This window comes from Micropterus salmoides, unplaced genomic scaffold (assembly GCF_014851395.1).
Source record: "Micropterus salmoides isolate LMB-PRFRI ecotype aquatic unplaced genomic scaffold, ASM1485139v1 Ms_hic_scaffold_16, whole genome shotgun sequence".
Taxonomy (NCBI): domain Eukaryota; kingdom Metazoa; phylum Chordata; class Actinopteri; order Centrarchiformes; family Centrarchidae; genus Micropterus; species Micropterus salmoides.
This window is the reverse complement of record NW_024040707.1, coordinates 26,837,857-26,863,857: the sequence shown is the minus strand read 5'-3', so window position 1 is coordinate 26,863,857 and position 26,001 is coordinate 26,837,857. Positions and strand designations below refer to the sequence as shown.

The window sequence follows — 26,001 nt, the reverse complement described above, 5'->3', positions numbered from 1 at the left end:
AGAGACAAGTGATACATCCTCACAGCTGGAACCAGAGAATGTTCGGCATTTCATCTTGATAAATTACTTAAATCAATTCTCAGTTTAATTGTACTCTATTGTACTATGTTGGAGGACCACCTGCCCAGTTAGTGTGTGACTATTTTGATCAAACGCAAATTTAGTTTCCATGACCAAATTGCCAAACAGAGATTCTGGTACCTTCAGGGCCCCTGGGGGTATGGGGAAAAGATCTGTGAGGTTTGATCAAGATTAGTTCATCATGTCTACTACGACTGTGAGAAAACACTGTCAGTAGTTTCCAAAATTGTTTTTATTTATGTTAACCGTTTATATGTATCCACAGCAGTATTCTTAATGATCCCACTTTATATACGCAGTCCATTACAAAGGAGGGGAGAGGTGAGACTGGACAACTCTCGCAAAACTGAATTAATTGTTGCAAAGTTTCACGGGGGAGGGGAGGTGAACATGCAATCATGCACATTTCAGTTTATACTGAAGCCTTTGACAATTGCATCCACAGGATTGAATATCTAACCAGTACAAAAAATGAAAAATAACAACAATACGCTACAGCAACAGAAGCCAAATGTTTATAAAGCGACAGACAACTGAAAAGGCGTGTGCCCGTGTTAAAATAAAAAAGTAGGTCAGCACCTTTCTCACTTTCCTTTACATCTGTTGCTCCAGTTCCAATCCGAGTTACAGAATAGTCTGCCACAAACAAATCAAACCAGGCAACGCCTCAGAAAACAAAACAAAGAGAAAAGATTTACACACATTACAACAATCTTCACTCAAACTCCCAAAATGTACCCTAATATACCGTAGCTTTAGCCAGGGATTAAGCGGTCTGGTCAAGGATAGCAGTCAGGTTTTTAGCTTGAAACCAGACCACAAGGTGCGTTGGTGCGTGGAAGCCTGGCAGGCGTTCCACTGAACTGTTAAGTGAGTGTGTGTTCTGTGTGTGTGTGTTTGAGACTTTATGCATTGGATGAATATAACTACATATACAGCTTGTTAAGTCTTGATCAATGGGTAAGTATGTTAATGTGAGTATATCAATGGTGTGAGTGTCTAGTTAGTACTGAGTACACATCTATATGTGCATCTGAAGGTCTTTCACAAGCGAGTGCAGTCACTTCCTCAAAAATCCTCAAAGACCACCTCCAGATCTTCTAGCATTGCAGCGTTGTTTTGGGATTCAGAGATGGGATGCCTGTGTAATTAAAGGGCACTGATGTGTCTTTAGCTGAGGATGAGCTTCCACTTGGGACGTCCCTGGATCACCAGGTCTGATCTGCATTTCCCGTAGTTCTCGCCATGACTAGTCCACCTCCTCCATGTTGCTGTAGGATGGTGCTGCACACTCTCCAGAGTGGGAGAAGAGGTCAGAGGGAACCTCTGGGGTCAACATAGGGGGTCCTTCAGGGTCCAGGTCTGTCCCATATAGTGACTGGCTAGAGGCCTGTAAAATAAACCAGTGTTAACAGTAAATAATGCTGATTTAGTTATCTGGGATATTTCATCTGTTTGAAGAAAATAGTGAGGATGTAACATGACAAATAATATACACAAAGACTATAAATGTGCTTTTTTATTTCCAAAAGGAATATAATACTTTATATCTTAGAAAGCAGCATTTAGATGGAGGTATCTAGACACATGATTGCAGTGAAAGTAAAATGGATTTTCTTAAAAATACAGTACTTGCAATAATTTTATTCAGCGAATCAAAGTATATTACAGATAAGAGACCTTCATTTCTTCACAAAATTCAAGTCATGATTATTCTTTCCAAATAACATTTCATAGCAGACCTCACATACATAGTTGCATCCTTCAGACAGGTCCATTTAAATCTAGTCAACTTAACAAAAACCCCAAAGCATCTAGATGTTTAAAACCAGCACCAGTTTGTGCCAAAAACCCCTTTAAGTTGAACTTGAACTGTCTACATATGAGTTTAACATCAGTTGATCCCACTACTGCTGTTTATGTTGGGTACCGGGAGGTTTCACACAAACTCTTCAAAATAGTGTATGCTGAACACCAGCTTTACCTTATAAACAATCTTAAACCTAGATGGACTTAAGCCTTGCATATATCAGAGTCAAGTATTCACAGTCTGACGGTGCTCTGAGCTTTGCCGAGCATTTAAGGCAAACATAGGTCACGCTACTCTGCCTTGATACCTTAAGAGCACTGGGATTTCCCTGAGACCCACATACACACTGACAACCACTGAAGCAACAGAGTAAAGACATGATCTATGGACAGTTGGGAGTCTCAGAAAGTGTTAAGACATTAAAAAGCCAATTATAACAAATATAATAAAATCATCCAGAACTTTTTTTAATTAAATAGAATTTTTTAGAGCTCCACAGGTGTCCATAATCAATAACTCTGGCACTTTCCATTCAAAAGGGCATGACACCAAAACATTCAGAAACATTTAGAGGTGGACGGCAACTCCATAATCATTAAAGGATAATTTCTGTATTTTTTTTTTTAACCTGGGCCCTATTTTCACATATTTTGGTGTCGAAATGACTAGTGGGTTCAAAAACATTACGAATCCGTGCAGAAGCTTCAGCATCTTCGGGGCAATTGTGCCCGTAAGAATTACATCCACAAAAAGTGGTTCTTTTTTTCATCCGACAGGCTGAGGCGGTTATACCTGGTGCCTTAAACGTAATACCCTGGTAACACCCGGTCACACCCCTTGTGTCTCGCTCAAGGACAGTTCTTGGTCTGAAATCTCACGAGAGTGTTGTTGCAGGAAGATGACCGTGCAAACGTGAATCAGAGCTGAGGCTCTTTTTTAGTTGGATTAACGTTAAGAAACGGTCTTGCTAGCAGCTTCTCTACATATATAACAAACGCCTCTCCCTCGTTTCCACGGTCGTTTCCTGCAACAACTCGCCTGTCTTGAGATTTCAGAACCGGAACTGGATCCTACTACTGCAAGGATTCCAAAACATTTTGTACATACTAGTTATTTCGACACCAAAATAGGGTCCAGGTTTAAATATACCGAAAATATCCTTTAACTTGGCTGTGACAAGACTGCATCAGTTAATTTCTCATCTTATTTTGAAGGATTTTTAAAAACACACAGAGCAACATTTCATCCTGAGAATTTAAAATCCTCACCTGGCTATGGCTTCAAGTGTTGAATAAAAAGCAACTAAAACAGACAAACAAACACTGGAAAATAAAAAATAAATACAGCAAACTACCGAACACACTGCTGAAAGAACCCATTTAAAAACACATGGTTGCTGGACACAAAGAGCAATATTGAAGGCCCATAAATCAGTGCTCTCTTTAAAGGACATGAAAAAGGCAAGAACAGTAAGGGACACAAAAAATAGAGGGTTCTCTTTGCTTCATGATAACATTTAAAACGAGTCACTGTTAAAGTGTCTCTTCTCACATATACTTCATTCATCTATCTGGCATTTGTACTGCAGAAATTTGCAATCTTATCGGCTTGAGTGTGTAGTGCAATAAAAACAAAAGGCCTTCAGCAGTGGCTTCATCTGTAGCTCCAAATCAACTTTTTGTACTAGAATCAGTTTGTCATAATTATGAGCTTATAAGCATTTGATAGGTTACTGTACAACTTTATCGTTTATTTCACAAAAGCATCTCATCTAAAAAGGTCCACTTACTAGCTTTTTCGCAGAGCTTTAAACTGTATCTGGTGGCCTCCCTGGTCCTTAGAATGTACTTTCACACTAGTGTTGTTCCAGGATTAAATATTAGTGTGGGTGTTTGAGGCTGTCAGAGATCATCATCTGAGAACTATTTACAAAAATGTGACGTTAAAACTAAATAATTGAAAAGCACACACTGGAAGCAAAAGTACAATGCATAGAGGTAATGCAGTGAAGAGTTTAGAGTCATTATACCAGCACTGTTTGCTGTTAGTATTCCTCTACTGCTGCTTTAACTATAAGTTTTTTTATGATTTTAAAGGGTTGAGTAGTGCCTTATACATACACTTCATGTGTTGTAGTTTTGGGTAGAACAGACAATCATTTTACTAGCTGAAGACGGATTGATGACTTCCTCGCTTCTTACTCAAGAGGATTGGCAAGTATTAAAACTTCATGTGCCTTTTCCCAGGTTTCCTACCTAACCTCTCCTTGTTTGACCAGCCTCACATTCATATTCCTTTCTAAAGGAGAGGGTAGACCAAATTAACAAACAGAGCAAACACAGCTGCCAGGGTGCCCAGCACAAAGTATCGCACACAGTCATCGTCGGGATAGTCCGACATCCTCTGCCTGCGGTGCCGCCGCATCGACGCTTTAGCTCTGTCTTCGTCTTCCTCATCTCTGTTCCTTGCGGTTTGTCCCCTCCGCTGTGCAGAGCGGAACAGTCCGCGGGGCCCTTCGTCAAGCCCCTCCTCTTCTTCCTCTAGTTCCCGCCATATTAGAGAGGCCTGCGATTGGCGGAAACCGGTGTCAGCTTCTGGGAAAAGGCGTGGTCTAACAAATACTATGTTTACAATGTGTTTACAAGAAACATTTAGCTTGGCTACTTCAGTTTCAGATTAACCTTTGTGATTACAGTGATTTGTAAAGAGCTAACTACATCCCTTCGCTGTTTGATAGTTTAGGGACAAACTTGGGACAGTTTGAGAGGCTTTTTTCCCCCAGAAATCAGACGGTTAAGTGTGCAGGATTCACATGATTTACAAGTAAACAAAGCTGAGCAAATCAAAAGCACAAGAACATCTCAGCTGTTCTCCTCAAGCCCTTTCCTGTGAAACCCCATGGTAAGAAGTTGTTTTACCCATTCTGTCTACAACAATTACCAACATGGTACATCAAATAGTTAACACATATGCAGTGTTTCTCACAGAATGACTGTGGCGGGGAACTACACCTCTGGTCTCTTACTGCAAACACACCTGCAAGCCTCGCCTCTTTCTGTGTCTCTCTCCCTGTATGTGTCTGCTCTGCTGACTTTCTCCATCAGCAGTATGTTTTAGAGAGCCAAATAAAAAAAACAAAAACAGAACCGGTATTTTGGGTTTTTCCACCCGCAGTTCAGTTTTTACAGCAGCCAGTGCGCTGCATGTGGAAGAGGCTTGTTAATGACGTAGCCTATAGAAACGATCCAAACCAACATGTTACTGAATGATATCTGCACTGGTGTATTTCCTGTTAACTGCTGCTTTACCTGGTCCGTGGTTGTAAAATATCCACCGTGTCCGAGTCTTGTAACGTAATACCAGATAACATCTCTCTCTGTGTCTCTCTGCAAAATGCTAAAATAGGTCAGCAAATATACCTGGGCCAAGTAAAGTCTATATGTGGGAGACACTGGCATATGACTGAAATTGACTACTGGCTTAAATACATTCTCTGCAAACCTGTTAAATCAATGTGCCTTAAGAAAACATGGAAAAGAAGTTAAAAATCTCACACAGTTTCATGTCATTTTCAGCTGACAACCTTTGTGATAAAAACTAACTGTATGAACAGAACACAGCACTCGTTTAGAGTCTACAGAGAGGGGAAAATCTCTGGATACAGAGTTTAAAGTTTATCTCCAGAAGTCCGAAACAAGGGTCATCACGAGTGAAAGAAACCATGCCCTGCCAATTTTTCCACACTTAACTTCCTCTACTCTATATGGGTTTGCAGCTGATTAAGCGCATTCGCCTTTCTCTCTCAGCCGCAACAGAAATCCTTACATTCTACTAAGTTAAAGCACTGCGCTCCATTGAAGCTACGAATAATTAAATGGCACAAGATGCTGATGCTGCCTGACAGCTGAGGTTTGTTGAGGTACATTTAACAAGAGCATCTCAGTGATGGGTCTCTCCATTACGAACCCACTGGGCTGTAGTTAATAAGCATCTCACAGCAGGAGATTCTGCCAAGACTAATTCCTGGAGAGCGGTTGACACATTTATCAATTTCTCAAACCCTGTGAAAGGTGGATTTGAACACAGCAGGCCCGATCTGTTCTATACCACGTAAAACAAACATGGGACGCCCAAATTGTAATGGCATGTATCTGCAAGCAGAGTCTCCCATTTTAAGTCAAGTTTTGTTGGTGAGAAACATATTTATTGCATCAATTGTGATGCTGTAATCAGGGTATTTTCACTATTTTCAACACTTTCCACCAAGCTAAACCATTCAACCCTGGACTACACTGCAACACATTAGCATTTTAAAGAGTTCGTGTTGCTTTAATTAACCTGTTAAATTGGATTCTAATCACCAGAAATGCTGTGTGCAGAACAAAATGCGTGTCCCATGTGAAATCCTGAAAATTAAACTGAATATCAGGGGTCGTGTGAGTTAGCCAAGGGATATAACAACCTTAGATAGAAGCTTAACCTTGGCTACCACGTTCCAGTGTGAAACGGATCATTTCTCTTACTGTTGTGGCGCCCTCACCTGGCTAGCTGTAGCTCCTGCAGCAGTAGGCGACTCGGCTCCTACAGGCCTGAGGAAGCGCGGCGGCCTCTCCACGGGAGAGTTTCGTCGTCGGTAGAACAGGACGTAGGCGTAGCGCGTCACCACCTGACTCTCCTCCACCATTGTCACAGTACTGTCATCAAACAGACGCCAGCCTGTGGGACAGGGAGGATGGGTAGAGGAGGAGGAAGGGCCGACAGTTTGGCAACAGGGTTGTAGAAGAGAACAGAATAAATAGGAGGATGGAAAAATTGTCAGAATTATCAATAGTTAAAGATGGGAATAAACCTCACTGACTGCACACTCACCAACATCACTGCGCTGGCTGTTCTTGTCACTGGGCAGGCGAGCATAAGCTGTGTAGTGGCCTCCAATCATTCCTCCATAGTGGTTGATGACTGCATATAAGTCGTAGATTGGGGGTTGTTGCATCTCATCCTTCTGGCCAATACAGAACTTACTCAGATCCAGATTTCTAGAAGACAAGATTACATTAGGAGCTATGTGATCAAAATGGGGGAACACCGTGCATTTGAAAAACATCACATCTTTTTACATAGAAATTAAGTGTTGTGTTGCAGATGGATATGCGTGGCGGAAATTCAACTTTTTACTGCATTTACCTGACGGGAAAGTCAACCATGTCATTGATCTTGTCCCTCCAGATGAAGCTCCTGAACGAGAAGCGTTTGAGCTGGATGATCAAAACGTTGGGCAGACGCCACAGCAGCAGTTGCTTGGAGGCCTCTCGGTGCTGCTGGCACTTTGGACAGTACCTTAAAAACAGACATAGCCTTGATATAGGCTCACTGTTCTACACTGCCCTGCTTAAAGTAATGAAAGACGTCAGTCAGTATAACCACACCTGTAAGCAGGTATAACAAAACGAAATGCAGAACATAAGGTGTCCTGACTTGTGGCAACCAGAACCATGGCCATCGCTGAATACGGCTTTAACAGGTGGTTTAATATTACATGTTTCGTTGTATGCTTGGACCGCCCTTGAATTAAACACTGCCAGGATCTGCCTCAGCCTTGGACCATAATGGCTGTGGGGATCTGTGTGTGCAACAAAACCATTCTCAGTAAATCCTTTTGTGCCTCATTCACAAGTTTTAAAGTGTCTCCTAGTCTAGCTCCTCTTATCTGCAATAAACCTACAACCTAAAAAGAAAAAAATAACAATGAATATGTTAACTTCTTTGAGGTTCGCTGATTTGTCATAGAACTACTGGAACCAGCAACCAAATCATTTCTACAAAGTAGAAGTACATCATATTTTCAGAATGAAATGTAAATCACAAAACCATTGAGACCGAATTCAACGTCTGCACACTTCTACCTTTAAGGCAGGCTGCTACATGTAGGCGTTTTAGTAGATGTCATTGGTTTTAAGACACGTGACTGATGAAATGCATTATGTGATTTGTATTCTCAAATGTTTCCTCTGTGTGGGCCGCAAGTTTCCAAAGCTGCGCTTCAGACAGTGATGGCCTAATCGCTGAGCTGAGCAAGTGGAACGACATTTAGGCCAATTACAGCTGTTACTTTGAGGACGATAACAACAATGAATTAGAAGATTCAGACCCAGATTATGATGCGACTGCTGACCCTCTAGCCAAGGGCCCTGTGGGTGAGAGTCATGTTGGAGGAGGAGGATTTCGGCAAGTTTGCCGGTTGTGACGGAGACAAATTCAAATGTGTAACAAAACAAGAGCGAGACTCTGTCCAGCAGTAAGTGGACAGCTGTTAGTGAAAGAGATGAAAACCTTATGGGCATTCTTCAGCTGCAAGCGTGCAGACTGTTGGCAAAAAAAGAAGTAGCTTTTTCATGCAGATTTACCTAAACCTAAACATATATATATATAGATATATATATATCTATATCTCTATATCTATCTCTATATATCTCTATATCTCTATCTCTATATCTATATCTCTATCTCTATCTCTCTATCTCTATCTATCTATATATATCTATATACAGTGGGTACGGAAAGTATTCAGACCCCTTTAAATTTTTCACTCTTTGTTTCATTGCAGCTATTTTCCAAAAATCAAAAAAGTTCATTTTATTTCTCAGTAATGTACACTCAGCACCCCATCTTGACAGAAAAAAACAGAAATGTAGAAATTTTTGCAAATTTATTAAAAAAGAAAAACTGAAATATCACATGGTCATAAGTATTCAGACCCTTTGCTCAGTATTTAGTAGAAGCACCCTTTTGATCTAATACAGCCATGAGTCGTTTTGGGAAAGATGCAACAAGTTTTTCACATCTGGATTTGGGTATCCTCTGCCATTCCTCCTTGCAGATCCTCTCCAGTTCTGTCAGGTTGGATGGTAAACGTTGGTGGACAGCCATTTTCAGGTCTCTCCAGAGATGCTCAATTGGGTTTAAGTCAGGGCTCTGGCTGGGCCATTCAAGAACAGCCACGGAGTTGTTGTGAAGCCACTCCTTCGTTATTTTAGCGGTGTGCTTAGGGTCATTGTCTTGTTGGAAGGTAAACCTTCGGCCCAGTCTGAGGTCCAGAGCACTCTGGAAAAGGTTTTCGTCCAGGATATCCCTGTACTTGGCCGCATTCATCTTTCCCTCGATTGCAACCAGTCGTCCTGTCCCTGCAGCTGAAAAACACCCCACAGCATGATGCTGCCACCACCCTGCTTCACTGTTGAGACTGTATTGGACAGGTGATGAGCAGTGCCTGGTTTTCTCCACACATACCGCTTAGAATTAAGGCCAAAAAGTTCTATCTTGGTCTCATCAGACCAGAGGATCTTATTTATCACCATCTTGGAGTCCTTCAGGTGTTGTTTAGCAAACTCCATGCGGGCTTTCATGTGTCTTGCACTGAGGAGAGGCTTCCGTCGGGCCACTCTGCCATAAAGCCCCGACTGGTGGATTGCTGCAGTGATGGTTGACTTACTACAACTTTCTCCCATCTCCCGACTGCATCTCTGGAGCTCAGCCACAGTGACCTTTGGGTTCTTCTTTACCTCTCTCACCAAGGCTCTTCTCCCCCGATAGCTCAGTTTGGCCGGACGGCCAGCTCTAGGAAGGGTTCTGGTCGTCCCAAACGTCTTCCATTTGAGGATTATGGAGGCCACTGTGCTCTTAGGAACCTTAAGTGCAGCAGAAATTTTTTTGTAACCTTGGCCAGATCTGTGCCTTGCCACAATTTGTCTCTGAGCTCTTCAGGCAGTTCCTTTGACCTCATGATTCTCATTTGCTCTGACATGCACTGTGAGCTGTAAGGTCTTATATAGACAGGTGTGTGGCTTTCCTAATCAAGTCCAATCAGTATAATCAAACACAGCTGGACTCAAATGAAGGTGTAGAACCATCTCAAGGATGATCAGAAGAAATAGACAGCACCTGAGTTAAATATGAGTGTAAAGGGCAAAGGGTCTGAATACTTATGACCATGTGATATTTCAGTTTTTCTTTTTTAATAAATTTGCAAAAATTTCTACATTTCTGTTTTTTTTCTGTCAAGATGGAGTGCTGAGTGTACATTACTGAGAAATAAAATTAACTTTTTTGATTTTTGGAAAATGGCTGCAATGAAACAAAGAGTGAAAAATTTAAAGGGGTCTGAATACTTTCCGTACCCACTGTATATCTATATATATATATATCTAATTCATTTATATTGCCTGCTATGCAGCAGAAAGGAGTTACAAAACACAATTTCTCTCTATAACTTGTTATGTTGTGACAATAAACCTACCTACTTAATATCTTTATGTTTTGGCGTGTTGGTCATTCAAAACAAGCAATTTCAAGACATCACCTCGAGTTCTGGGAAATTATTAAATATTTTTTTACGACTACATAACTAATTAAAACATTAGTTGGCAGATTAATTAATTATTAAACATAATTGGTAGCTTCAAATGAACATTAGTCACTTCAGTTATTGTCACCCATCAGGAATGACTGCCAGCTACCACATGTCACCAGTTTCTATTTCAGGGATATTTCTTATCATGGATTCATACTGTGTCTCATAAGTGAAGAAGTGCACTAAAGTCATTTTGTCACAAGTTTTTGTGTTATTATTAGAGAGAGTCCAACTGCTATTGGTATGTGATAAGTCAAACTGGAAAACAAAGAGACAATGCTCCACAGTTTTAATATAATGCTCCACAATGTAGAGACAACCTGGGACAGTGGAAAACAAGAGAGAAACCAAAACTAAAGAGACAGGAGAGAGACAACATTAGATTATGCAGTCACAAAATAAAGATCCCTACCATGCCTCCTCTGGTGCCAGCACCTCTGGCTTTGTGAAGAGGTTGAGGCACTGCTCCAGCGTGAAGTGTCCTGCTCTGGCCGTCTCACTCAGAGAGCCGGGGTCCTCCTCATACTCCAGTTCCTTGGAGCTCACCAGGACGTACTCCTTCAAACGCTCGTTGTTTTTCCACACCAGCTCCAGGAGTGAGTCTTCGGGGAGGTCCGCCAGCACATCCTCTGCAGAGGGGTTGGGGGGTGAAGAAAAAAAGATTCTGATCTGTTGGACTATGTATACCCCAGATTTATTTTCAGGACTGTCCATCAGTTAGTAAACACAGCCTCTCTTTTTGCCTCAGCTGATTACCAAGCTGTGAAAAGCTGTTCCGTTATTAAGATCTGGTACTATCCCCAACCCTGCCTTTTTAGATGCTGATCACCCACTCTGGGATTACAGGAGCTGTTTTACTCTGCTTGGACACAAAGAAACTACGTCTCACATGTTTTTTGTTTTAAAACTCCGGGATAGCATTTTATTGCGGACAGGCGATAACAGAGGACTTTAGAAATGATACACAGACACTCGCATCTGGCTTTCTGATTGGGTCTTGGAAGTGAAAAAGCCCTAATGCACTGACAGTGTTTTAGTTTTGGTATTTGTTTTTAAATATTTTGTACTATGCAAATAACACAAGTTACTGTGCATGCTACGGACTCTTTTTTAATGTTGTTTAGAAATTGTCAAAGTAAAAGCTCTACTTGAAATAAAGCATGGGGGCAAAAAAAATTCTCACACTTTTATTTTGCATTAAGTGATTATGTGAGTAACTGTTGCTGTCATAACTGAGATCTATTTCAGCACCGCTCTCAAAGAATTTATTTTTTAATTTTGTTTGCCGCTATCAAAGCACCATAATCTGGCCACGGACCAGATATTATTGCTGGCGGGTAGTTTTGGCGAGGATACATAATCACAGAGAAATTAAATGTTTCCCATGTCAATGTTTGTATGAACTTTATCTATTATGTGGTTTCTAATGGACTGTGGTGCAGAAACAGTGACAATGTTTCACACTCTTGGCTTACACTTTCCATGTTATCTGTCAAGGCCAAGTCGCAATAATATTTGGTTTTAAAGAAGATTATTATTGTTATTATTGTTTCTAGTACAATCTTGGGTAACTGTACAGTACAAGTAAGTTTTCAGCCTGTCAAGACATGAGAAAAACTCATGACACCTTACAACTTAGTTAACCACAAACTATTACTTAACATACTTAAATGTTACTATAGAGGTACAGTAAATCAACTTCACTGCCAGTCTCAACAAAAACTGAACATTAAATATAAACATGCAATGGACCAAATATGAGAAGAGGACTGGCTTTTCTTTTTGGTCGTACCTTTCTCATCCAGCCTCTGTTCCTTGTTGTTAGAGTCCAGATAAGCTATGTAGAACTGACTGGCATGGCCTGACGCCGATTCACTTGGATGCTGATACCCTGTTACTGCCGCTGCAAAATAAATGGCAAGAATGAAGATGTAGAAACAAATAAAAATAAATCACAGAAATACTGTAGCACGTGACCCTTAATAGCTTTGTTATTACCTTCTGGCCGTACTGCCTTCTCACATGAAGTCTCTTTTTCAGCATGAGGGTCCGAAGCCCAGCAGGAAGTAGAGGAGTTTGGCTCAGAGAATCCTGAATCTGAAGTCCGTGTGGTGGAGAGTGAGGTCTGAGACGAGAAGAGAGAATCTGACTCCCCAGAGTGGAGGGCTGAGGCCTGAGCATACTCTGCCTGAGATTCAGGCAGCAGAGAGTGGCTCTCCAGCTCCGGATCACCTGCTTCTACAGTACTGCTACCACCCATGGCCTCTTCCCCAGGCCCAAGACCATCAGGAGAGCCTGGTGGCATTGTGGGGAGGTCAACCCGGCACTGGGATGTTTCGGGGGATGTCCTGTCTGACTGGAAAGGAGGCTGAAACACGTTGACAGAAAACCTGCACAGAGAGACATTGAGGAGATTACAGCTCACTACATTTTACATTCGAGTGATTCTTTACAGCGATATTGAGCTGACATGCATTTTATCTCTCCTGAATATACACTAGCAGATTCATTTATTTGTTAAAATAATAGCTTTTTGTCATTCAGACATATGGCCTGGATTTATTTATTAATCAGGTTTTTCCAGCATAGAGAATTACAAGGTGTCCGCCCACGTCAAATCTAGCAGTGTCATCATGATTAAAAACTTTTTTCTAGCAAGAACTTCAAATCAAAATAAGAGCTGATGTTCTACTTGATTTAATCATCTTACGGTTCGTTAACTGTGTAAATGAACACATTGGTTTTTAATGTTATTTTATTTTTTTTATGTTGAAAAGGTCATCTTTTTTTAAAGGCCATATTTTATATGCATTAAACGTGATAATTGTCATTTGTCTCTTAAAATACGTTGCTTTTAAAAAGTGTTGGCTTGAGCCAGTTGAAGGCACGGTGTTTACAATCAGGCTGGTACTACTTCTGTCTCATTTTGAGCCAGGAATAACACTGATAACAAGTATTTGTTTGCATTTGCCTGCAAGATATAACAATAATTTCTAATGATATAATTAATTAAACAAATGTGACCTGAATATCTCCCAAATCATATTCAAAAACATTTTAGAACTAACATACTACCAATACAGCAAGCAGGCCTCTACAGTGAGACTATTTTGCTCGCATATGTCCCTAAAAATCCACACGTGCGAACCGGAAAAATGATTTACGAGCACAATATGCGAGTAACTACAACCTACCGTAGGCTACGGTGACACAGAAGACAGCAGGGAGAAGATAAGGAGGTTGTAGGTTTTGCTAGCTGGCTATTTAGCTATATCAGGTGCCTTTTTGTTGAAACATGTTCAACTTTTCATTAAATAGACGTGCTCGTCAGTTTCACTTTTCGTCAACTGACCAATTACAGCCTGCATGGAGCGGGACATTAAAAAAAGTTTGAGGTGCTACAGTAAACTTTTAAAATGTGGAACTCCTCCTGTATGAATGGTTCTGATTATTGATGAGATAACGTTAGTAGCATTAACAAATTAAGAGACCAATGTAGGCCATTTTTCGGATTTAATGAATGAAAACTAACAAATATGAAACTGCTGTCCAACCGGAATAAATATTATACCTGTGGTGAGCTATATAGCATATTATTACATAAAATTACAATGCATATGCTAAAATTAATTCATTAATATATTAACATACTAACTATTAGATTAAAATGTAACTTTTTATCTAATGTTATTATAATAATATAAATACTAATACACTCATTTAAACTAGTTTCTCCTCCATGTTGTGGAAGGAGCTTCTTCAGTGGAAAGATGCAGATTTCCACTGCGCAGTGTGCCAGTATGTGCTCCTAGCCTCCTCCTGAGAGCAACACGTTCCCCTTGTTCTGTTTTACTAAAGTGATTGTAAAGTGTGATTTAAACTTCTGCATCGAATGGACGGCGTAGCCTTTGCGTTAATTCTGTTCAGTAGTCTTGTTTACATAAGGTGTGGGTTGTTTGGGTGCTGCTGGTGTATCATGAATCCGTCCCTGGTTCAAAAACTACACAGGCACCAATCACAGTAATGTTTTTTGTGATGAGTGATCAGTGTTTTAAAAGCTGTTTTCAACGTCAATTTTTCAAAACATCTGTTTCAATATTTTCAAAAGCTTCAACAAATGTTTAAGGCCTCTAATGGTTAAATAGTTTGTGAAACTCTGTGTTACTTGAACATTTTTTACTGTGTTCCTAAAAAAGAATCTTTTCCTTAAAAACCTTATTGTATAGCTCTGGCAAGCAAGCCAAAATATTTAATATATTTAAATTTATATTTATTTTATTTAAGACTTTTCAGATACACTGTAAAAACATTTTTTGCCGTCAAAGTCATGCCTAACGACACTTGTGAGGACGAGTGATACCAACCCCTGCTCAAATCCAAAGATATATTTTCGCTTCAATTTGATAACTTAACATTTGATAGTGAATTCTGCTGTGTGTTAAAATGTCCATCAGTGCATAAACAGAATAAAAAAAATAAATAAAGGCATTCAGCTGGTTCTTGCACATTATGTATCTATGATTCATTCAAACCTGAAATTATATGTGTGGGCCATGTTATATTTCAAATATGATGAGCACTAAGAACTGCAAGTTAACTGACTGTGTACCTGGAGTAACCCTCTAGCAGCTGGGTGAGGCGGGAATAGGAGAGTCGAGACTCTGGCACGCTGACCAGGAAAGGCAGGCCCACGTTCTCTGTGTTGGGTCGACACAGACCCTTGTGATTGGGCCAGTGGGTCTTCTGACACACTCTGGGAAGTGAAGGGCATAAAAGTTAATATGTTTACATAAAAATTAATGGAGTTCACTTAAGAAGAAAATCCCCCCAACAAATTTGTTTCTAACAATCTTGATGTGTAATTTAGTGGAACTGCTAGTAGAACTCACTGATTGCAGTAGCCCACACGATAGCAGCGAGTGCACCGCTTCAGCTTGTCTTCCTCAGACACTGGAGGCTTTAGGCAGGCAGCACACTTTGAGATGGCAATATTAGGAACCTGAAGTCTCTGTAGGGCAAACAGAGGGCAAAGAAAGCCCCGTCAACATCTGTAAACACTGACATATTTAACATGCTGTAGAAATGTAATCTCGGGTTTTTATTACCTGCTGCACTCTGAGCAATACCACTCTCTCTTTGGCCATGTCTTTGGAAAGCACCTCAAAGCAGAACAACATGTCAGAGGAGGATACTGTGTCCAGGGAATGGGACGGCAGGAACACGCGTTGGAAACGTTTTTTCCCCACCTGAGAGGAGGGAAAAATAATGTCCAGTCCATTGTCCTTCATCAAGACATTTCTGAAATACATTTCTGTCGTGGTGTGAATTCTGAATCAGTGTTTCCCACACACAGACTTTGGCATGATAGCTTTATTTTTATTTGTCTTGTTGTTTATTTATCCATGACTGATAATTAGTGGACAATCTCCCCTCGCTCTAACTTTTCTGGGTGGTTTACTGCTACTGCACACGCTTTGCAATGAAACACACAAAGAGACAGAGACAGATGTTCACTGGTCTCTACGTTAGGAGATGATGACACGGTGGATATTTTACAAGCACGGACCAGGTAAAGCAACTGTGAACACACATGGTTAGTGACAATGTCATTCGGTACCATGTTGGTTTCAATAAGTTTCGTTATAAACAGCAAGCCTCCTCCATAAGCGGCTCACCTGCTGCTGTGAAAACTGAACCGTGGGCCACTTTATAAAACATACTGCTGATGAACAAGTCAACAGAGCTGACAGATACAGGAAGAGAGGAAGAGAAAGAGGCGGAGCGGGGCAAGCCGGTGTGCGAGTACACTGTCATTCTGTGGGAAACACTTCCAGAATATGTTAAATATCTAACCTCTGCCAGTCTGAGGTTCTCTGGTTTGACCCTGACACTCCTGGAGATGGATTCGAGGACTTCAGCCGTGCTGGAGTTCTCCTTGCTGACACTCACCAAAAACTGAGAAACACATAAACATACATTGTTAAGTGACGCTGTGAGTAGTTTGACCATTTAAGTGGTGTCTGGAAATAAGTTATTTTATCTTACCTTGATGGGTTTTTTATGAGGTTCCTTAGCAAAGTAGTAAACGGAGAGCACCTTTTGTTTCTGGGGCAAGGGCACAGGCAGGTAGAGGAAAGGGTCGAAGGTGATAGACACCTGAAGATGAAGAAGAGAGAATGTGAAAGGAGGTAGATTAGTCATCACTTTAACAAGGCAAACATTTTAAAGCATTTCCTTTAAAGAAAGTAAAACATGTGGAAAGTGTTAAGTGTTAGAAATAATGTGTTACCTTGGAACACGTGGGGCAGACGAGCTTGGATTTGAACTGGCCTTGGAAGAGGTCCACTATAAAGGAGTCATTTCTCATCTTGTGCCTCTGCCATGCCTCCTCCGCCACAACCTGCACCAACAGACAAAAGACATCATCAGATCATCAAGGCTTAACAAGACTGTAGGAGGAATGGTAGTAATCTTTACAAAATAAGTGTCTTTTACTTTGTCGTTTTGCTGTGTAACATAATGATTTAAGTGTAAATGATTCTACTTAAACACCTGTGTACAAAGTAAGCACACTTCTCACAGCAGTAACTGAAATGTATTTCCCGCCAGCCTCTGCCACCCCTAGATATTTTGATACTTTACAGATGAGATGAACTCCTACCTCATCCAGCCGCCCATCAGAGTCGACTGTCTCTGTGTAAGGTTTATTTTGGATGCGGTTCAAGTCCTCGTGGAGCCCGTCCAGCAAAAAAGCCATGAACTCCTGGGCATCGTGTTGGGCATAACCTGTGAACTGACTAGCTTTACTGGCCACAATCGCCTGCAAATGACAAAAAGGAAGGAAAGTGTAAATGACCACACAGATCATACTGTCCTTTCTAAGTTTGGCATTTCAAGTTTCCCCTAAGGAAAGCATGATGTTAAAAATTTGACCCTTGAGGTCATCGACAGATTGAACACTCCCCAAGTAAAACACTTCTTAGCATACTCAGCAAATAAAGATTTAGTTTACACATGGAAAATCTCTGGGTACTGCTTGCATACCTTGAGTTTTGAGGGTTGGAAGGCATGATGTGTTCCTTTCCAAAGGGCCCTGAGCAGCACAGCAAAACCAATGGCTAGCCTGCCTCCTGTTCCCAGTGGGTTACTGCAGTTGATTTCTGCCTCAAATGCTCGATCTGCAGGGTCACAGAAAATCCAGGGATGACATAATGGAACCAGACATCAACCACAGAAGTCACTGGGAGCTTAGACACAGGCACAAGCGGGGACACATGGAAAATCATCGTGGTAAAACGTTACCAAAATAATCTTGGAACTACTTCATGTGGATGCGGATGGAAACAGTACACGTGTCTTTAAACACGATTAAAACACAGTCATGAAAATACATTAGGTAAACCTTTCATTTGTTTTAAAACATTTTACATGTGCAGGCCACAGAGTTGCGTTTGCTGTTGGTTATTGCTATAATTAATGTAAAAAAAAAAAATACTTTGGTTAAATACAGAAGAACTAGGTGACCTAGATTTTACAGCAATTATTTCAATGTTTTGAATGCTTGAACTGCAGAAACTACAGTATAAATAGCTTATGCAGATAAAACTACTTGAAGTTGCAGAGTCCTCGTTAAATGTGCCCCTGTGGGAATTTTTTGGGCAATAATTATCATATCATTATCTGTGTACCCAAGCACCACTAAACACACCATTATAAATATTTCTTGGCAACACAACATTACTGGTCTTTAACAGCAGTATAAAGTTGTATGATAAATGATGCATTTGGTTGACATGAAGAGCTTTTCTTAAGAATGGCAATTAAATATACCGACAATAATTTATTTTGTTATGGTTCAGGCTGAAGCAAACTAGATACTATTTACCATGGAAGTAATCCCTGAGTTCTCTGGTGTTGGACAGGGACTGGATGACACTATTCATGAAGCAGGTGTTGCCGAGGTTGACCAATCCTGTAAAACCAGGCAGGCAGACCTTCTTCTCCTCCTCTTCTTCATGACGCTCATTGCTGGCAGGAGGTGCATGAGTCATGGGCTGCACCATGCAGGTGGGTTTAGGCTGAGACAGGAAAGATTTACACACCGATTCCACAAATTAGACCAACATCATATGCATCTTCACTTCTGCCTATAGCAATTAGTAATAGCAATATAGCATTTTTTTAAAATTAGTTTGGTTCAACAACCATCCAAACCTCAAGTTTATATTATCAATATCTCTTCTTTTCTCACCTTTCTATTCTTACTGTGCAATTACATCTAAAATTAATGCAATGACGCAAATTTTCGCAACTTGAATAAGAGTTAAGCTAAGAGTAAATTGTTGTTTTTTTTTACTTTTGGGATTAAAAAGTAGATTTATCTTCACTCTCACTTCTCTGCAGCAAGCCACCTGTTTCCTCCACTGACCTCCACTGTCGTTTTAGTAAACCTCTGTGGGCAACCAGAGCTCCATGATACCACTTCATATTTAAACAGAGAAAAGTAAGCGAGGACGTTAAACTACCTGGTAAATTATGAAAATGTGTGTCTGTTACTTGATTCGAGCTACTGGTTGTACTTTAGAAAGCAAGCATATTAAAAAGTTTATCATCTTGCGGACAAACCTGACAAAGCATGAATTTATATGTTAACACATCGGCATCATGATGTAGTCATTTCTGCATTGTCTTGATCCGCTCATTGCAAATGAATCACAGCAAAATGTTGATTTTCGGTTCATATCACTGCAAACAGATTAAATGTTGGCGGGTTGTGTTTACTTGCGTCACTCACGAAAAGCGAGGCAAAAATTTGCTTTGCTTTCTGTGGGAACACATACATTATTCATCTTTCTACTCACCGTGGTAACAGAGGGCTCTGGCTTGGTGATGGCAACATGCTCAGAGACAGTGCGAGAAGCTACGGTGTCCAGACCGCCATCCTCCACTCTAGAAGAGGTCTTGGAGGCCTTGGGTTTCTCCTCCCCGACCCTTGGAGGCTCTTCTTTAGCTGGGAGGCTATGCTGGCTGCTGCCTGGCTGGCTCTTTTCCATGCAGGTAGGGCTGGAGGGTACAGCGACCTTGGCGCCACCCACTGCACCTTAAACAGAGGAGAATGAAGCTTGTGGTTAGAAGATAAAGGTCAACAAGAAGCTGGACAGTAATGGACATAAATAGTTATAAATTGTAGTGTATAACCTATAGCATTTACTTGACAATCTTCTAACTATAAGGTAAGGACTGTCTTGTCCATCAGATCAGCCTCACACTTGGGTGGTGTCTCGCTGAGTATCCGAGGGAATGCAATGTGGAGTGTAAGCTCGTTAGATCTATGGGACATATTAATTTGTAAATTTATCAGTACACACTGTGTAGTATTGAAAGAGGTTCCTGGAGATGGTAAACTGAAGCAAAGTCTTGTAAGTTTGCCATTTTGATTTGCTAAACTCCAACACTTCAAACATCAGCAATGTAACTTAAATACAGTCGACGTATATTTCAGATACAGGGCTTAAAGTTCTCCGGCGCTGTGCTGATACCGGCGAGAGGCGTTTCTGTATTCGACAATATATAAATATGTCTGTGGACAATATTCTTGCATTGTGTGTGAGTGTGTGTGTGTGTGTAGCACTTCCTGGCTATGTGGACACTCATTGGCTATTGTAGGCTGTGGACAGGACATGGAAGTTTCTATTGGGTCAAATATGGTGTCACTCAAAAGGTCAACGTGTAGACGTGTTTTTTGTTTACATGCTAGCTGTAGTTAGGCTGATATAAAGCAACGCAATAGCAGTCCGTGTGTATTTATTGTTATAATAATGCGTTTTGGACTAAATATTAAAATGGATTGCATCGTCTGGACCTTTGCCAACGTGCCAAGGCCATTTTTGTGGAATGTAATCCACCGTTGGAGTACGGCTTCACAGATAAGTGGTGTCAATTTTGATAATAGGCAGTGCTTGAAGTGGGCCACCGCTACCAGTAAGTTACTTCTACATTGTACTTGCGTACTGGTGGGCTCTATGTGGCGCTCATCTGTCTCATTCTCGCTTGTTTGCTAATCTCTGTCGTCGGAGATAGAGCAGGTAGAAGCTCCGTGCCTTTCATGCAGCCGTGAGCCCCCATGGGAATGGGGAGTACCAGCACGGCTGGGCTATAAAACACTAATGATAATTATTGCAATATAATTTTCCTCAATAACAATATAACAAATGTTTAATAAGTGTTTGACTTAATTCATTTGAATCACAAACAAATCAGCACTTTAATTTGTTGAGGAAAAGGGACTGAAAAAAAGATTACTTAATTGAAATTTACTTAGTCATAATTGTTTTGACTGTTTTACCTCAGATTTGTTAAGTGATCCCAGTGTTTCCCACAGAATGACTGTGTAACTGAGGCACCAGCTATAAACAACATGCTAACCTCGACAACTCAGCTGTACTCTAACGTTAACTTTGCTCTTCTTATTTGCTAGGCTCCTTACGTGCTTGCTAATAACTTTTTTTTAAGCTGGGCGTCCGACGGCGTCCCACATCAAATACAATTTTAAATAGGCCTAGTAAAAAAAATTAAAATATCGAATATCAATGTGTGGCGGTCAGTGTTGATATTGTGGCAGGCTGCCACAAATAAATGAACATATGGGACACAATGGATCCACTGTTTGGCATTAAGTGTTTGTTCTGACCATAAAAACAGTTTAAAACAACAATTAACCATCTGGTTTCTTCAACTTTCACTCAGGAGCAAAAATCTGCCTTATAATGATTTGACATTTATCATAAGAATAGTCCACATTGAATGATGTGACATGAAACATTTTCGGCCGTATTGCCCAGCACTAACTACCAGTGCCTATATTTTCCACTTTCAGCACTAATTATAGGTGGTGGCAGAAAATGTTACCACAATGCAGGAAATGAACTGTTTAATGCTCAAAATCTTCTGGGGGAGGACCCCCTGACCCCCATCATATATTTCCGCATTGAACGTTTTATCAAACCAGTGTACAATTGTCTTCTCGTCTTCTTCTTGTGAACCCAAATTTGTGTTTCTTCATGTTTAGTGAGCTAAGTGTATGTCACAACCCTAATCTGAGTCCCTATGTAACCCTAACCCTTTTCAACAAAAAGTTACACTCTTGCCCCAAACCCTCTATCTTTGTCGTAAACCCCGAACACATTTCAGGCACAGAAAGATTTCTTGCTTTAAGCCCTGCAGATATTAGAAGCACTTCCTTCAACATTTCCTGACGGCTATTAAGAAACTTCCGAAATAGCCGTCAGGAAATGTGTTAAGTTAAACGTATTCCTCTGAATGACAAATAGGAATTTTCTCTGCCTGGAAATGATGGGGAAAGTCCATAGGTTGATGGATGTGGACCAATCGCCACGATGCACACAGTCCAGCATATGTTTTATTGTGAGCACAGAAACAGTCTCTTCATATGAACTTTTTTGACGAGGATTATAAAAAAAAAAAAATAGAAGAAAAATTTGGTGTTCAGTGAGGATCAAACATGCAACCATATGACTATGAAGCTTGCGCTCTACCAACTGAACAAAAATAAACATTTGAGTCGATGGCTGCTTAGGGCTTCCGCACCCAAATAAATATATATTCACTAGTAATTTAATAATTTAATATAGTATAGTAGTAAGTTCCATTATGTGTATGCTTGTATCTGTAAGCTTGCTCAGCTGACGTGTGTATCGATTGAACATTGTCTCAATTTCCCCTGTAATTACAAGCTAAGGGAATTACTAGGAAGTTATTTAGATATTATAAACCCATAAAATAAACAGTTACCAAAATCTTCTATGAATTTAACCAATTTCATGGGCTTCAAGGGCAACATGAGTTCCCAAAAGCACAGACATATATAGAAAAAATTGCAGATTTTGTATGTATGGAAAGTATATTTTTTAAAGATAGTTTTAAATAGATATAAAGAAGATTTGAGAAGTTTTATATGTGTTGTCTCTGACCTTGAATGTTACAACAAGATCATTTCACCACACATGCAACATCAAAAACTTACACCCACACACGTTATCAAGGAGAAGTCCGGCAGCACACCTTGATCCAGAATGCTGCGGAACATATACTATTACGAACTAGGAAAAGAGATCATATTGCTCTTGTATTAGCTTCTCTGCACTGGCTCCCTGTAAAATCGAGAATGGAATTTAAAATCATTCTCCTCACCTACAAAGCTCTTAACGATCAGGCACCATCATATGTTAAAGAGCTTATAGTTAACACTGGCTCAGGTGAGCCCAGAACCATCCCTTAGTTGTGCTGTAGGCCTAGACTGCTGGGAGACTTCCCATGATGCACTTAGCTACACTCTCCTCTTCCTCTCCCTCTCTATGTTTTCCTATCACATTAATGCACAACTTTGACCATCAGACTTCATTTCCTCCCTCTCTCGTAGTTTTGTGCTTTCTTGTTTCTCTCCACCCGTGGCTTTCTGCATCTGGAGCAGTAGAGTCTGGATCTATGGTGGAAAGCCACCCGCTGCTACAGTTATTATTATTATTAATCTTTTTATTATTTGTAAGAGGTAGTTTTTCCTTTCCACCGTCATCAAGTGCTTATTCACAATGTGGGTTGTTGGGTCTGTAAAAAAACATTACAAAGAGTACGGTCTAGATGCTCTATATGAAAAGCGCAATGAGATAACTTCTGTTATGAATTGGCACTATATAAATAAAACTGAATTGAATTGAATTGAACCTTGTGTGGCAGGGGCCTCTAGACCCCCCCAGCGCTGGCTGTGTCTCTTCTTCAGGATGATGTCCAGTCTGGACGGGGTGAAAGAGTAGCTGCACTGCTCAGGCTGGATCAGGTTCCTGATGCACGGGGGACAGAAAAGTAGACCGTTCAGATTAAAAGACAAAAAGGAGGCTGCAGCTCACCAACAATCTGTTATTAGTGTTTTCCTCACTAAAGTTTGAGGGTGATCTTCATCATTCTAACATACTGAATGTTTGAAAGACATATTAAATCATTTCAATGATGACACAAAGGATGATCAGATATTAAAAGCTGCTCCTTTAACAAGAATTTGTATCCACTGTTGAAAATTAAGACTGTTGTGATTTGATTTTGAAAAGCAACTGATGCTTCATGAATCTTTCATGAGTACTTCAGTAATATGACACAGGACAAAAGAAAATAACATTTATGCCAGGGGTCAGTAAATAAGTCAGGCATTGGCCCAAAAGTCAAATTATTTCAAATCCTTGTATGCTCCTGTGCGTGTTTAGCTCAGTAGGTACTGTGGGGGACTCCTGTTAGGAATTCCAAATAACTGCGTATATTTTTCCCCCCTTATTACTTGATTATAAGGACACTTTTGCACATGCTCACAATAAGGCACGTGCTGCAGTGTGTGTGCGCCCGGCGTTTGATCCACATTCGTAAACCTATGGACGCTTATATTCATTTCCCTGAGGAAATTCAGGGTGCGTACTACGGGGGAGCCAGGGGGAACTTAGCTCCCCCTAAAAGCATGATTTGTGGGCTCTCTAAAATATTGACAGCATGCTTTATTGACATTAATCTTATCATGGATCATGCGGAGCGTCAGACTTCATCCCGCCAGAGGACTGACTGATATCTATTTCAGCACCAGCCGCTATCTATGTATTTTTTATTTTTCTGCTATCAAAGCCATCTGGCCGTCACAGGGAAACATATCATCTCAGCTGCCTTTAAATGCCCGTTTAATAATTGAATTAAGTTTTTCAATATGAAAAACATTTAGAGCCACACATAACTGGTAACAGTGACTGCAACAGTTACCTGAGTTTGACTTGCCACTTGAAGACTGTGTTTGGCCCGCAGTCTGAATGAAGCCGCAGAAAGTTAGCATCACTGTAAAAGAATGACAGAAAGATCACTCACCAGTTGTTGTCCAAAGACATTACAGCACGCAGAAATCACACAACTATCCTTTATTTGTAGCATCTTTGCATTGACTACCTCGTCTGGAAGATGAGGGTGAAGTCCTGTTCCCTGAAGATGACCCTGGCCGTGTCCCTGCAGATCCCCTTCATGTAAACATTAACCACCATCAGGTCCGTGCCCTTCTCGTACGAATCATTCTTCACAAACTGCAGGTTAACCATCGGCTCTGGGGCTACAGGAAGTGATCACAGGTATCAACAACTCACATTAAACTGCCAAATGAATCAGTGCTGATAAACTGAAGAGCAACAAACCTGACTGTGTCTGTACAGTACTTTGTTATTGCTCAACTATCTCCATACTTTGTTATATATAGATGTGTCAATGTAGGTGTAGAAAGATTCTACTAATATAAATCAATTGGAAAGCAGTTGGTTTAGAGTAGGTCTGCAGCTAACGATGATTTTAGTACTCAAAGCTTCTATAGACTATTCCATCGATTCCTTGATGCATCGTTTAAGAAGTACTTTTGCTTGGTGGCCAATGCTTTTTAGTAAATCAAATCATTTCAGCCCTAGTTTAGAGTCAGTTAATAACACAAACACATGTATGATAGTCCAACCCCTTTGCAAAACCTTATTAACTAACCTTCCTGTTGCTTCATTTCCAGAGGAGGCTCCTCCTTCGACTGGTCCTGCTTCTCCTCTCCGTCGCAGCTGCCCTGCCTCTGGGCTACACCGGGTGACTGGCCTTGTTTGGCAGCCACGCCAACAGCTGGTATTAAACCTGCCTCTCCTGATCCAAGATGCTGGCGGATCAGAGTATCCGGCTCCGATTCCTGCTCAGCAGGCCTTTTCTGTGGCTCAGAGTCAGTTCTATCTCGCAGCGTTTCTGGAGAAGAGTCCACTTCGTTGTTGAAGCAGACAGCTTTGAGGCATTCAGCGGTGCTGACGGGAGCTGCTGGTTGGCTATCATTGCCATGTGCTGTTGCTCCAGACTGGTTTTGCTTCTCCGCATCCTGAATCAGAAAAGACACAAGACATTTTTTCTACAAACATCCAGAGAAGAATGTGCACTTGCTAGGTCACTGGAGACACTGGAGACAAGTATAACTATCTATGAGCAATGGATTCTTCACCTTTGGCAAGGTTCCCACAACTCCCTTTCTCCCTCTCATCACTGCAGTTATGAAAAAGAAAGCTGGCAACTTGATTCCAGTTCAAACAAAGGCCACGTACAGGACAGTAAACGTTAATTCTGTAGGTATGGTTGCTCGATTATGGCAAAAGTCATAATCTTGATTATTTTGGGCAATATTGAGTTCACAGTCATTTAACATGATTTTGCACTGACTTTGGAAACATAATGCTTTTATTGACCACTGCCTTTTTAACAGTGGATTTCCATTAATGGAGACCTATTTAACTGCATTTCCAGCCCTGTATTGTGGTTCTTTGACTCTTGTTTGGTAGCTTTGCAACAAAGCTTGTATTCGTTGAAGGACTTGTCCAACGCTGGCGTATAGAAGTAAAATTAGATGAAAACCGTTCCTTGGCTCTCAGTGTAAATCCCCTTCCACCTTTCCTCCTTCCCCCCTGTGCCAAACGCTGGCTGACTGCTGCAGTGTCCCTCCACTCCACACCATGGGGACTGTTGTGGGTGTGTGGGGACAGGAGAGGGTCTCTGCTTTTGTTACCGGAAGGACAAAAAATGGAGCCAAAGTTGGGAGATCACAAAATTATGGACGAAGGCTTGCTGACAAGAAACAAAACGATGACGAAGGTTC

The 26,001-nt window shown here is 40.8% G+C and overlaps 1 protein-coding gene across 5 annotated transcripts in view; it reads right to left on the bottom strand.

The window, feature by feature from the left end:
- Positions 1 to 295: 295 nt before the first annotated feature.
- Positions 296 to 26,001, bottom strand: part of usp19 (ubiquitin specific peptidase 19) — a 36,087-nt gene continuing 10,381 nt past the window's right edge. For 2 of the 5 annotated variants that reach the window (XM_038723163.1, XM_038723168.1), the window contains 21 exons: positions 24,864 to 25,233; positions 24,291 to 24,447; positions 24,111 to 24,182; positions 23,040 to 23,155; positions 19,160 to 19,398; positions 18,184 to 18,376; positions 17,343 to 17,476; positions 16,960 to 17,118; positions 16,588 to 16,698; positions 16,344 to 16,454; positions 16,152 to 16,253; positions 15,404 to 15,544; positions 15,188 to 15,306; positions 14,908 to 15,051; positions 12,297 to 12,688; positions 12,091 to 12,201; positions 10,711 to 10,927; positions 7,076 to 7,228; positions 6,761 to 6,927; positions 6,432 to 6,607; positions 1,586 to 4,456 (listed from right to left, as the gene is read on the bottom strand). In XM_038723163.1, the coding sequence (XP_038579091.1) occupies positions 4,190 to 4,456; positions 6,432 to 6,607; positions 6,761 to 6,927; positions 7,076 to 7,228; positions 10,711 to 10,927; positions 12,091 to 12,201; positions 12,297 to 12,688; positions 14,908 to 15,051; positions 15,188 to 15,306; positions 15,404 to 15,544; positions 16,152 to 16,253; positions 16,344 to 16,454; positions 16,588 to 16,698; positions 16,960 to 17,118; positions 17,343 to 17,476; positions 18,184 to 18,376; positions 19,160 to 19,398; positions 23,040 to 23,155; positions 24,111 to 24,182; positions 24,291 to 24,447; positions 24,864 to 25,233 (3,651 nt within the window). In that variant the 3' untranslated portion in view covers positions 1,586 to 4,189. Of the gene's footprint in view, positions 1,472 to 1,585; positions 4,457 to 6,431; positions 6,608 to 6,760; positions 6,928 to 7,075; positions 7,229 to 10,710; positions 10,928 to 12,090; positions 12,202 to 12,296; positions 12,689 to 14,907; positions 15,052 to 15,187; positions 15,307 to 15,403; positions 15,545 to 16,151; positions 16,254 to 16,343; positions 16,455 to 16,587; positions 16,699 to 16,959; positions 17,119 to 17,342; positions 17,477 to 18,183; positions 18,377 to 19,159; positions 19,399 to 23,039; positions 23,156 to 24,110; positions 24,183 to 24,290; positions 24,448 to 24,863; positions 25,234 to 26,001 lie in introns of those variants that run through there. The other 3 variants (XM_038723166.1, XM_038723167.1, XM_038723164.1) reach the window with 3 other exon arrangements.